A 12391-nucleotide genomic window follows, 5' to 3' on the forward strand; every position below is an offset into this window, starting at 1 on the left:
ACCAGACGTACCTGACATTACTACTATTTCTAAGGTTTAAAAAAAAAAAAAAACTTGCAGAATTTTTATTTTCTTCATTTGTTTTAAAAATTTCCATGTGGGAGAAAAAAAAGCACAAAACTGATTTTTAAAAATCCTTTTTAAAAAAGGTGACCTACAAAAGAATGGAGATTAGTTTGTACCTAAATGCATTTATAACAGTCTTCTTTTTCCCTCCCTGGTAATTTCTGCTCACACACAAGACTGTCTGCTTTACAAAACAATACTTGTTTCAAGCAAAAAATATTTGCTAACCTGGATCCACAATGGGCAAAGGCTCTCCTTGCCTCAGAAGGCAGAGGGCCAGATCTAGGGAGGATACAGGGCTGGGTCAAGAGAGATCTAGGGTTTTCTAAATATTACAAGCAGACTAAGTTTAATAGGACTGTTATGGCTTTCCACCCCAAAGTCAACCTTGCCAGTAGCTCAACCACCAGTAGGAAATAAGATCAAGCTTAGACAGTACTGGGTACCCCCAAAGAAACCTCTCTGCAACATTTGAGCAATCTGCAGCCCAACAGTATCCCTCTCTTTTTCCCCAAAGGCTTGTTTGAGGGCCCTGAAGAGACCGAGTAACTGTCACCCTTTTAGTCTGGCCTCAGATTCTGCAATAAATAACAAGCAACAGGATGAGCGGTGTAAAAAAATAGATAGGTAGAGATATATAGTCTTTGAATGTTTCCATCTCTGAAGAATGAGAAAGAAAATTTACCATGTGACCGTAAAGGGAGAAATCAAAAGCAGACGGTTCTCCTGGGTGTGGCCAGAACACAGAAATTAAAACAAAACAAAAAATAAAACAACAAAAAACAGAAAATAAAAACCAAAGGAAACTAAACCAGTCCCTTGAAATCCATGCATTGTTAACTCTTTGTTTTCCACTGTGCTTAGAACATTCACCTGAGCAGCAGTGATTTTGTCTTGTGTTGCTAGAACACAAAGCCTCTGAAGGGCATTTCCTTAATTTGCTGCTACATTCAAAAATTAATTTTTACCAAAAATAAGTTGTTTTTCTGAAAATAAACCCTCTTTATAGATACAGTCAAGACACAGAAGCATAGAGACATGGCCAGGAAAGTCCAGCAGTATGGGCTGTCTGCTTCCAAGGCTTTAGGAAAGATTAGGGGACCTTTCACCTTCCTCCATAATCCACCTGAGATGAGTGATTGGAATGCACCAACAGCAACAGAGCAGGAGATTCAGAAACAAGCACACACTGTTTAAAGAGTGTACGCACATTCCCCAAACCCTGCAGGAGGAGAACGGTAGAACTTCTGGTCAGTAAGGAAAATCAAACTAAGGGCTTGTCTACAAGCAGAATTGCACTTAGGTGTGATTTTAAATGGATTTAGTTAAACCAGTACACAAATGGCTGTGTGAACTCTCTTATTTTGTTTTACGCCAGACTTTGCTCAGTTTCTCTCAAACTGATTATGAATTGGTTTAAACTAAGCTGAAATTAGTTACTGGTAAGCAGAAATAAAAGTGTGCACACCAAGGTTTGTCCGGGTTCAAGACTGTGCGTGGACAAGGCCTAAAATTGTAGCTAGACAACTAGGGGGAAAGATCTTGGCTACATCTCTTTCATTCTAAGTAATTACTAAGGACCTTGCTGACAAAAGAAAGTGGCAATGATTTAACTTGTCTGTTTTTAAACCAATTTAGTTCAATCAATGCAAACCTGTGTGGACACACTTATTTCAGTTTAGTAAGAAAATAATAATGCACTATGTCTACGCTGGCACTTGGTCGATGAAACCTTTGTCAGTCAGAAAAAAACACACCCCTGACTGACAAAGGTTTCACCGACAAAAGCGCTGTGTGGACAGCACTATGTTGGTGAGAGACGCTCTCCCACCGACATCACTACCACCATTTGTTAGGGGTGGTTTAATTATGCAAGCAGGAGAGCTCTCTCCTGCCAGCATAGAGCAGCTACACAGGAGACCTTACAGTGGCGCAGCTGTAGCAGTACTGCTGTGAGGTCTGCAGTGTAGACATAGCCTTAGTGACTTATTTTGATTTAGTTTAAATTGACTTAAACCAACATAAGAGTGTCCACACACCTTTTGCACTGGTTTAACTAAATGGGTTTAAAATTACAGCTTTAGTTAAATGGGTGCAACTTTCTTGTTTAGGCAAGCCCTAAGCTAGTGTGCAAAAACATTTTTAAAAAACAGGAGTGTGCTTTCTGCAACTATGCTGGGCTATATAAGTTGTATGAACAGCGTGAGATTCTCCTACCCCCGCCCCCAGCTTTCAAGGGCATAGCAAGCAGTAGGGATGGGTGTCTGCTCTACCAGTGTTTTGAAGCTGTTCCTTGTCTTTTATCATAAGGGTGAGATAGCCTCCACTTGGGCTGCTGATGCTGACAGACCAATTCTGAGCCTGGAGTATGGGCAATATTATGATTTTGAATATATGAATTCTGGTGTGGTGCTTCAAGAGGTAAGGAGCTTGATTTTCTTTTCTTAGTTTGTTTTGTAGGTGCACTAATTGTTTCTTCACTTGGGTTTCCCTCTTAAGATTCAGGGCTTGGATGTGGTCCAGTAAAAGGTCTGAAGAGGTGATGTCACCCATCCTCACCTCTAGCAGTGAGGCTCCAGGAGATGTGTTTCAGTCCTTGGGGAAAGAAGAGGTGATGACCGGGTGCTGGAGCAGTGTGTGAAAGTAAGAGGATTTACTTGGGGATAACAGAGGAAATGAGAGAGAGATTTGCACATGAGTGTCCTTTAAGTAATCATCCCTTTTTGGTTTCTCTGGTTTAGATCTCAGGAATGTAGGAGATGCTGTTGCTGCAACAGAGACTGCCATGGCAACCCTCAGTACTGGAAGTCCATAAAGGGTGGGTGGATGTATCAGTGTGCCTGCTAACTACCTCTGCCTGTTTTCTGCATGAATTGCCATAGGCCAGAACAAAATTTACAGAACGTGTATAATATTTTACAAAATGTTAAAATGAAACATACAACTACATGGGGGCTTGAGTGGTGCTGAGCAGAGCCCAGTGTGAATTAAATCGCTCTGTGAACCAGAACCCTGTAATCGAATACTTGGCCAGTAGCCTAGGTCACCATAGTAGTAGTGTGCACTAAGGACAGCTAGCAGCTAAAAGTGGAACTCTATAGATGTGATCAATGTGTATTTCTCCAACAAGCCACAATCCCTTTTGGGGTTAAGCCCCATTGGATTTGCTCCTGTGGATACTACCTTCTCTCCCATAAGAAGTTCAGAACACTCTTCAGGACACAGGGCTAACTCCTTTTTGATGGGTCTGCGTTTCCCTCATAAAAGGCAGCGGGGGACAACATCATTTACATAATTCTAAAATCAATGGCATGTGAGATCTGTACTAAAACTGAACACTTTACTATTTTTTGTAAATGATTCCCTCATCAGCCAATCAGCAGCCAGGATTCCTCGTTCAGAAGCAGTCTTATTTTGTTATCATCATGTGCACAGCTCTGAATGCTGCATCTTGAATGGCTGATGAAGAGAAAAGCACTAAGTTTCCTTCTGGTGTAATGTTCCGTTATAACTTTTGGGAACAGGAAATGGGGGGAGCAAGTCTCAATTAAAATTCTATGGTTAAACTAATATGCAGATGGCATTAACTCTGCAAACACACACAGCTGTTCAGCTGGTATACTAATGTTGGGACATCTACTAGAAGAGGTGCCTCCTCCAACAGGTGGAGCATCGTATACCCTCACCTACTCTGGATATATTCTATTCTTGGTTCACTAAAATGCATGGTGAATTGGGGGTGGGAGTGTTGTACCATTTACATGAACTAGAACTTTAATGGTAAACTGTGGGGAATCAAAAACAAACAGCTAGTTTCCTTGGGAACAAAAAAATCCCATTTAAGGGAAATCTGAAGTCATTCTGTTTGGCAAGCTGAAAACCACAAGAAAACCAAGAGGCCTTATGACAGGTTTCAAAGTAGCAGCCATGTTAGTCTGTATCCGCAAAAAGAAAAGGAGTACTTGTGGCACCTTAGAGACTAAATAAATAAATAAATCTGTTAGTCTCTAAGGTGCCACAAGAGGCCTTATAACATTCATTTATGCTTTCGAATGCGTACCAGCACAGCATCAGTGTAAAGACCACCAGAGGCAACAGTGTCATTTTATATAGTCCCAATCAGAGGAGCACTCAGATTAGTTTGGAATCCAAATCATGTGACTAGAGGAAACCAGCAGGTGACTTGGAACTAATTCATCCCACCCCACACTTCAGAAAGTCAACAATGCAATTTTTTAAGATAAGTAACACAATCCAGTTGTTGTGCTGTAACTGTATTGTTCAGGACTCAGTGTTATTTCTCAGGTGTTCAGGGGCCACAATCACTTGCCCTGTTGAGTACAATTCCTCTCAAAATGTATAAAAAGATCACCCATCTAAGTGAATTAATGATGCAGAAAGAAAAGTTATCAGTTCATCTCAGGTGGATCCAAAAGGAAGGATATAAGTTGCTCATTTTCTCAAATCCCTACATTTACCAATCTTGGAGCAATTTCTGGCAGAGACCTCTGCCATCATTAGACAGGGACAAGAGCTGCTCAGACCATGGAAGAGTTTCCCATCACACACTGGGTGCGGGCAAAACCAGGGATATTTGGGATTTACCTTTATACCTTAAATATTTACCAAACACACATACAAGCTACACCCTTTAGGAACTCTGGGAAGGGGAGGGGAGCACTGAGAACACAGCACAAGGCAGGCAGCAGGAGCATCTGCTTTCAGATTCCCAAGAGAGAGGAGGAGGAGAAGAGAGAGGTTTCATATAATTAGATTACAAAGGAAACCACAGGGCAGGAGAAATGCATTCAGATTTTTAATTTATTTCAAATTTTATTTGGGGGGGGGGGAGACCCAAGAGTGAGTAAGGGGCCTCCAGAAAGATCCATTTCCTTTGCTTCACCATCAGGTCACCAAATTGTTGTTTTTACATTATAGCGTGAATACCAGGTGGTTCGTGCAGCTATACCCACTCAGTAACACTTGGGCTTCCCATTTTCACACTAAGTAGGAATAAGTTTGGCATTTTTAAAAAACAGTAATAATTACTTTGGGTAGAGCAGGATGCAAACTCTCATGAACAAATATTCTTTGGGTGTATTCTGGGTCCCATCTCTGAAACAGCAAGCATCAGTTTTGCAACTACTCATTGCTATGAAGTTGACAAACAGCAATAGGAAACTGGATATCCAGAATATTATGTCTTTGGGTTGTTTTCATTTTTAAAATATTTACTAAGAATCCAGGGCAAAATTCTGCAAAAAACTCTTCAGCAAAACATGGGTTTTGTTTTAACTGAAAATCAGAAGCCTTGGGCTCATTTATCTTCTTGCACAGCTAGTGTTCATAATCAGAATTCAAGGATTCACAGAAAATCCCCCATGTTAATATTGTTGAAATGGGAAAGGGCAGGTGTGGGTGTTTAATACAGGGCTGGGGGAGGAGATGGGGTGTGTATGGAGGTGGAAAGGCATATAGAACTGTAAAGCACAAATACTGTGGGGGAAGAGGTATATAGCTCCACAGTTTTTTTGACAGGTCAGTTGAGGGGGTTTTTTTGGTTTTCTTTTTAAAGAGATTACATTCAGAAAAAGCAGAGATTTTGCTAAAGGCTGTTCACAACACCCAAGAGAAATGACTAAAATCAAGGATAATTCACAGACAGCTCTGGCCTACAAACAGAAGAACTGTGCAGAGCAGAATAAATATTTACAGATTCAGCCATAGCTGAATGTTTCTGGTAAAAGCATGTAGGGTTTACTGTATCTATAAAGAGAAAGAAAACTCCCAAACTAAACTATCCAGAAACCTATTTACCTAGACTGGATTATAAAACACACAGAATGGGCAAAAATGGGTGGAGTGATGCGCTGTTGGGAGTGGGGAGTGAATCTTGGTTCTTTTAGATATAAAACAACCCCTTGCCTGGATTCCAGAGAATACATGGAGAGATTAAGGAATTTTAAAATGCAATTTAGGGAACACAGGTGAGAATTTGTAGAGAACCTTGTATATCAGTATATTGCTGAAGGAGCAGTGAGGCCGCATAGTGCTGTGAACTTCAAACCCAAGGGAAAGGCAGGATTTAAAAATATGAACTGCTTAGCTGGCTTGCATCTCCAAAATCTCATGTGAGAGAGGAAATTTTCATTTTTAATTGAAAATGGGAATCGTAGCACTGATTAAGTCAAGCATAGTATAGACATGCACTGTGCAAGCTTCCCCCACAGAGCTCTGCCAATGCACCTTGATCCTGACCTGCAACACTCCCTGCTATTCCAGTGCTGGACCTCCTGGGCAGAGAGAGAATCACATCAATTTGTCATTGTGATGATCTTGGTTATGAGATGAGACCCAACTGCCAGTTAGGACAAAGAGCCCTGAAATTCACTACATTTGACCTGAGCAGCATTTGAAGCCTGGACTCCAGAGAGGTAAATTAGCATCAATGCTGAACAAAACCTCCCTTTTGATGCATCTTAAAGGTGAAAATAGTTGCGCAAATAGAAATTCAATGGGGAAGGGTTCATATTGGGGGAAATTGTGGGTACTTAATTTAAGCATTAGATGTCTCTGTCAAGAAAGGTCAGTATTTCTCACAACAGCCTATTAAGTTTTCAAAGGCGAGGAAAAAATTCCTTGCATATGTGAGATATTCCAGTTACTCTCAATAAGCACTTTTTTATGTAATAAAAACCATTTTATGGATATCAATACATAACACGTAGTGTCATCTTGTCTTGCCTTCCCCAGAGAACACCACATTGCTCTGCAGTGAAGAGGGTTCAAATGACTCCCTCCTTCCTCACAGGGTTGGGGAACCTGATCTCTCATTATAGAGAGGAATGTTTGGGAGCATTTGGATGTGCTGCCCAGAATTGGCCATGCTCAGATTCTGGAGTTAGAAGAAGCAGGAGAGAGTCCCAGAAATAGCTTCTCCATTTCCCCCCATCATACCAGGTCCTCCTGATCTCCGCAGAGCATGTTATTTGGCCAATGAACTGCCTATTTCTCTGTGCAAGCAAAACAACAAGAGAAACTGGATATAGAAACAGGACTTACCTTGGAGCCACGTTCATTAAAGATTATTTCTACATCAAGGATTTTGCCGAACTGCTGCAGAGAGACAAGAGAAGAAAGATTTATTCCTTGCTAGCCACTTTCCCCCTCTCTATTTTTGTCCTCTTTACACATGAAAGAAGGGAGATGGGAATCCTTCCATTTCTGACTCAGAAGTGAGAGCACTAAATCCCAGGGACAACCCTAGGGCTGCCCCAATTCTCTGGGGCCCTCAGACTCTCTCTCGGTCACAGGCCCATTGGTTTCTCTTGACTTTTTTCTTCTCTCAGACTGTATTTCCATAACAGTTTTATGGTCTTGTCCTCACTCATATTTTCAACAATCTCCCTCCTCTCCCATTCTACTGTTTCCCCTCAGGACTAGCAACACCTCCCAAATGTAGTCACATCTTGCCATCTGCCTCCTCCTGAAAGGGCTGCGACAAAGAGAAAGTGAATTGTAATCCTACTTCTCTGAAGAGGATAATCACACAGGACTCCTATACTTGGGAATCATCTCCCTGCATAAGACAGATAGGAACTTCCCTAAACTCTTAGCTATTTTCAGGTTTGGCAACCATAAAATGTTCAATAGTCATGAGTAAGACTGTAGAAAATAATGAGCTTGAAATTTTTTTAAAAGATTAAATCATGTTTTTAACTCCCCCGCCCATCCTCGAGGCATGTGTGAGAGACCATCAGTGTTGCTAACGCTCGCACATTTATCACGAGTAACACGATTTTGACCCCTGCGGCAGGAACCCTCTCCAGAGGGCTCACCTGAGATCAGGGCGGTGCTGTACAAATTCACTTGCTAACTAGTACAAATGATAACGATAAGTGCAATGTGGGAGTTGGAACTGGGATGCACTAAATTATATTTACACACTCTCTGATTACTTCCAGGGGAAAGGCACTGTAGCTCATTAGCAAAGCCCTAAGGCATCCAGTCCTCCAGAAATACTAATGTTACACTTCTAGAATGAGGCTTGCTTTCTGAAAAGTTTATTAAATCAATATCTGACCTCCCAGGAACATACAAAGGCTGGGTCTTCCACTGTGTGGATACAGGCAATATCTCTTACACAATGCTCTCAAACACACACGACAGTAAAAGTGCTCTCCCCATCTCGTCCTTTAAGGGACAGCTCAAATCAACCAAAATACAAACACCAAAAATGCAATAAAAACAAACAAACATCCAAACTCTCTTCTGAATATAATGTTTTGGCATATTAAGTAATTCTCACAATTACAGTCATTCCAGGGTCCTTACATAACTATATATTGTATTGAAAAATTCTCCTGAATAACCATTACATTCCAAAAATGTCAAAAAAAGTTACTGTTGCAAAATCAGTCACTCAAAAGTTAGGAAATGCCAGAACTAAGTTGGCCTGTATAACTTTAATTCAGCCCCCTTGTGCATATACATTATGATTCAGTCTAATTATGTGATCTTTTACTGTTTTTTCCACAGGACCCTTGCCTCATTCAACCTGGTAGTTAATGAGGCTGTTGTCTATATGACCCATCTCATTTGTTGCAGAGTTAGAAGGTATCTAGTGAATTTTCTTGGTACCCAATTTGAGAGACCTGGGGACAGATTTGCAGAAGTGTTGAAAACTCACAAGAGCAAGAGAAGGTGATTGGAGCTGTGCTTTGAACATATAAAGTGATGTAAAAATGCCAGGTACCCTTAAAAATCAGGCCTTAGGTGTCTCAACTTGTGCACACGAAATTAGTGGACATTTCTGACAATTTTAGACCTCTCTCTCTGTGTGCCAGTTTCCCATCTGTAAAATGGGGATGATAACACAACTTCACTCTACAAGGGTGTTGTGAAGATAAATTCATTAATGTTTGTGAAACACATAGATAGCGTGGTGAATTCACAATAGGAATGGGCATGAGGAAATTAATTTTGTATTCACTGCAAAGTTTGGGTGTGTGTTAAATAAGGCTTGGGCTATACACTGAAGGAGGAAGACAAAAATATTTAACAACTCCCCATACATTGGGCAATGTCCACCATTTTGAGCACTGAATAAGGCAGGGGTGCTTTGGAAAAATGTGTAATTAATTAGGGTTGCCAACTTTCTAGTCTCACAAAACAGAACACCCTAGCCCTAACCCTTTTCTGAGGCCCCGCCCCCACACACTACATTCCCCCTCCCTCAGTGTCTCGCTCTCCCCCACCCTCACCCACTTTCACTGGACTGGGGCAGGGGGTTGGGGTGCAGGAGGGGGTGAGGGCTCTAACTGGGGGTGCAGGCTCCAAGGTGGGGGCAGGGACTTGGGGTGCGGGAGGGGGTGCAGGCTCTGGGGTAGGACTGGAGATGAGAAGTTTGGGGTGCAGGAGGGGGCTCCAGGCTGGGGGGTGAGGCCAAGAGAGCTGGAGTGCAATAGAGCTAGAGTATGGGATGGGGCTGCGGGTTGAAGCAGAGGGTTGGGGTGTAGGAAGGGGTGAGGACTCTGGGGCGGGGCCGTGGATGAGGGGTTCAGGGTGTGGGAGGGGGCTCTGGGCTGGGGTAGGGGGGCGGGGTGAGGACTCTGGACTGGGGTGCAGGAGGGGCCTCCGGGTTTAGGGGGTCTCAGGGGCTGGGGCGTTGGCTTACCTCCAGCGGCTCCCAGACAGCGGGGGGGCGAGGGGCGCTAAGGCAGGCTACCAGCCTGCCCTGTCACTGTGCTGTGCGACCCCCAGAAGCAGCCAGCAGGTCCAGCTCCTAGGCGGAGGGGCCAAGAGACTCCACGCGCAGCTCTCACCCGCAGGCACTGCGCCCCCCAGCTCCCATTGGCCAGGAACCAACAGTGCTCGGGGCAGAGGCAGCACATGGAGCCCCATGCCCACCACCTAGGAGCCGGCTCTACTGGCCAGTTCTGGGGCACAGCGTGGTGACAGCCAGGATAGATAGGGACTAGCCTGCTCTCGCGCTGCAGCACCTCTGACCAGATTTTTAACGGCCCGGTCAGCAGTGTTGACCGGAGCTGCCAGGGTCCCTTTTCAACCAGGTGTTTCAGTCGAACACCCTATAATTAATCAGGAGAAAGATGAGATATATGCTTTGCCAGAGGGTTTCACAGCTATTTATTGATGGCATAGAAATGTAGTGACTCAGGTATCCAGGGTTCAAATTACAAGTTCTGGAGGGATGCATACACTAAATAGTTATAAACACTTCTGCCCCCACCTTCACCCCTAGCTTCTGCACCCATCCATGTCCCCCGGTCCTACCCTCTTCCATGCCTTTACCTATACACCCTCACCCTATGGTTCCTTGCCCCCTTCACTCTCCCCAAACTCCTGCTCCTCAGCCCTCTGCATTCCAGTCAGGCTGTTTCTTCCTCCTCCACACTGCCCGGACGCTGGTGCAGGAGGGAGGACAAAGAACAGCACCACTGGCTCCTGGGAACTAGGAGGCGCCATTGAAAGAGAATTGCAGCTCAGGTGCTGCAATCTTGGGACGGATTGCAGAGTAGATGGAATCTTCAGAAAAATTTATCTGCCAGCAGCTGACAAGTGCTTACTGAGCTTGCATAAACTGCAGTTTCCAGAGGCCTATAACTTGGCCCAGGTTGGGAGGATTTTCATGAGATTGTCAAAAGACATCTCTGACACTTGCACAACACCCCCTGCCAAATTTCAAGTCCCTGCTCCAGATATACCACAAAATGGTTGTACAAATTTTGTAACATGGGCAATACAACATATTTTTCCTGAATCTCATTTTTGGAAACAACTACACCATTTTAGCTGAAACTTTCACAAAAATTCAGGCAGTCATCCAGCCTACATGGTAAAAGTTTTGCAAAGTTATAAGCAACTGAAAATAGGGTCTTATACTGGAAGTGTTAGGTGAAGATGGTAGTGACACCTATTATTAAGGTTGCCCGTAATATATGTGTACATAAAACACACACAAAAGAACATTATTTAGGTTGCAGAGTCAAGCACTTCACAGGAAATGCCAGATTTATGGTTGCCCACTCAAACTTAATTCTGTCCCCCTGTGCATCCATCCTGTGCACTGAATGGGGCAGGTGTCCTGTAGGGAAAAGATATGTGATCATGTAATTAAAGATTGGCATAATGCATAACAGAAGGAAGCAGAATTAAGGTTGTGTGAGCAGCCACCAATCTGGGATTTCCTAATTTTTAAGTGCTTCATTTTGCAACCTAAATAACTTTCTCAAGATTTTTTTTTAAATATACTAATGTTCTACATTTTTTAAACAGAAAAATAAAAGCAAACAACATTCTGTGCAACTGTAACCATGCCTCATCAGCAGGGTTCAACCTTGAACATTCAGCAGTACAGCGCAGACTGCTACCACTTGAGCTACAGGCCTAACTACATAAGTTGTCAGCAGCAGAAGGCTGTTCTCCTAGAGGGAGTATGGACTGCTAGGTCAAGCGCTGGGTATCCAAGCCTGGCCCACTCCTATCTTTCCCACTTAGAAATGGTGGGGAATGCCTACTCACTGTATCTCCAGAGGTGCGGGGGGATTGGCTGCTGAACTGGAGGGAACCTGGCCTGTCTTTTTCTCCTTCCCCTGTGGGAAGTTGGAGGAGCTCCAACCTCATTTCGTACCTGGGGCCAGGTGCAGGGCTAGTGGAGGGAGAGGAGAAATGAGCCTAGCTAGTTCCTGCCTCATGTGGTGCCCCCAGAGAAGGGTATGAGCCACTGGGGCCATGAGCTGGATGAGCCATGAGCCCAGCCTTAGGATGTTCAGGTGTTTCATTATTTTTTCATACTGTCAAAATTATCCTGAGGAATGAAAAGCAGAGAAGTGAAATGGTGAATTTTAACAGTTTATATCTCAGCAAAAGGTTGAATAGAACCTTACAGAATATAGAAAAGACATTTCTGTAGCTGGAGAGTGTTCCTCCTGCCAAATATCAACAGCTTTCTGTAAACAATGGAAGAGTGAGTGAGTTTTTTTATAATGGAAAATATTAGGCAATTTAACTATAGGGGGTGTTACCAACTCCCCCATCGTGTTTTTTTTTTAAGTTGTAAACATGTGACCTTCTCCTGGGTGCTCACTCACCGCCTCAGAATGGCCTACATGGAGTCCCTTGCCTCACTTTCCCTCTTCAGGGGACTTCCTCAATAATTCAAACACTTCCATCCATTCCCATCCCTTATCAGGTTCTGCTTTATTACCTTAAACATTCATAATAAAGTTTTCAAGTCCATCCATTCTCCAAGGCCTTTCCAAGTTTCAGGTTTCTCTGCTGGAGCCTAATCGCTCCCAGCAGCCTC

At 43.3% G+C, this 12391-nt stretch overlaps 1 protein-coding gene across 11 annotated transcripts in view; it reads right to left on the reverse strand.

The window, feature by feature from the left end:
* Window positions 1-12391, reverse strand: part of RBFOX2 (RNA binding fox-1 homolog 2) — a 253683-nt gene that overhangs the window by 32975 nt on the left and 208317 nt on the right. For all 11 annotated transcript variants that reach the window (XR_014714132.1, XR_014714133.1, XM_084648120.1 and 8 more), the window contains one exon: window positions 7129-7182. Coding sequence is in view for 9 of the 11 variants with exons in the window: in XM_084648120.1 (XP_084504246.1) it covers window positions 7129-7182 (54 nt within the window). In the remaining 2 variants the exon portion in view is untranslated. The remainder of the gene's footprint in view (window positions 1-7128; window positions 7183-12391) is intronic.

The sequence above is a fragment of the Lepidochelys olivacea genome (genome assembly GCF_965140295.1).
Source record: "Lepidochelys olivacea isolate rLepOli2 genome assembly, chromosome: 1".
Lineage (NCBI taxonomy): Eukaryota > Metazoa > Chordata > Testudines > Cheloniidae > Lepidochelys > Lepidochelys olivacea.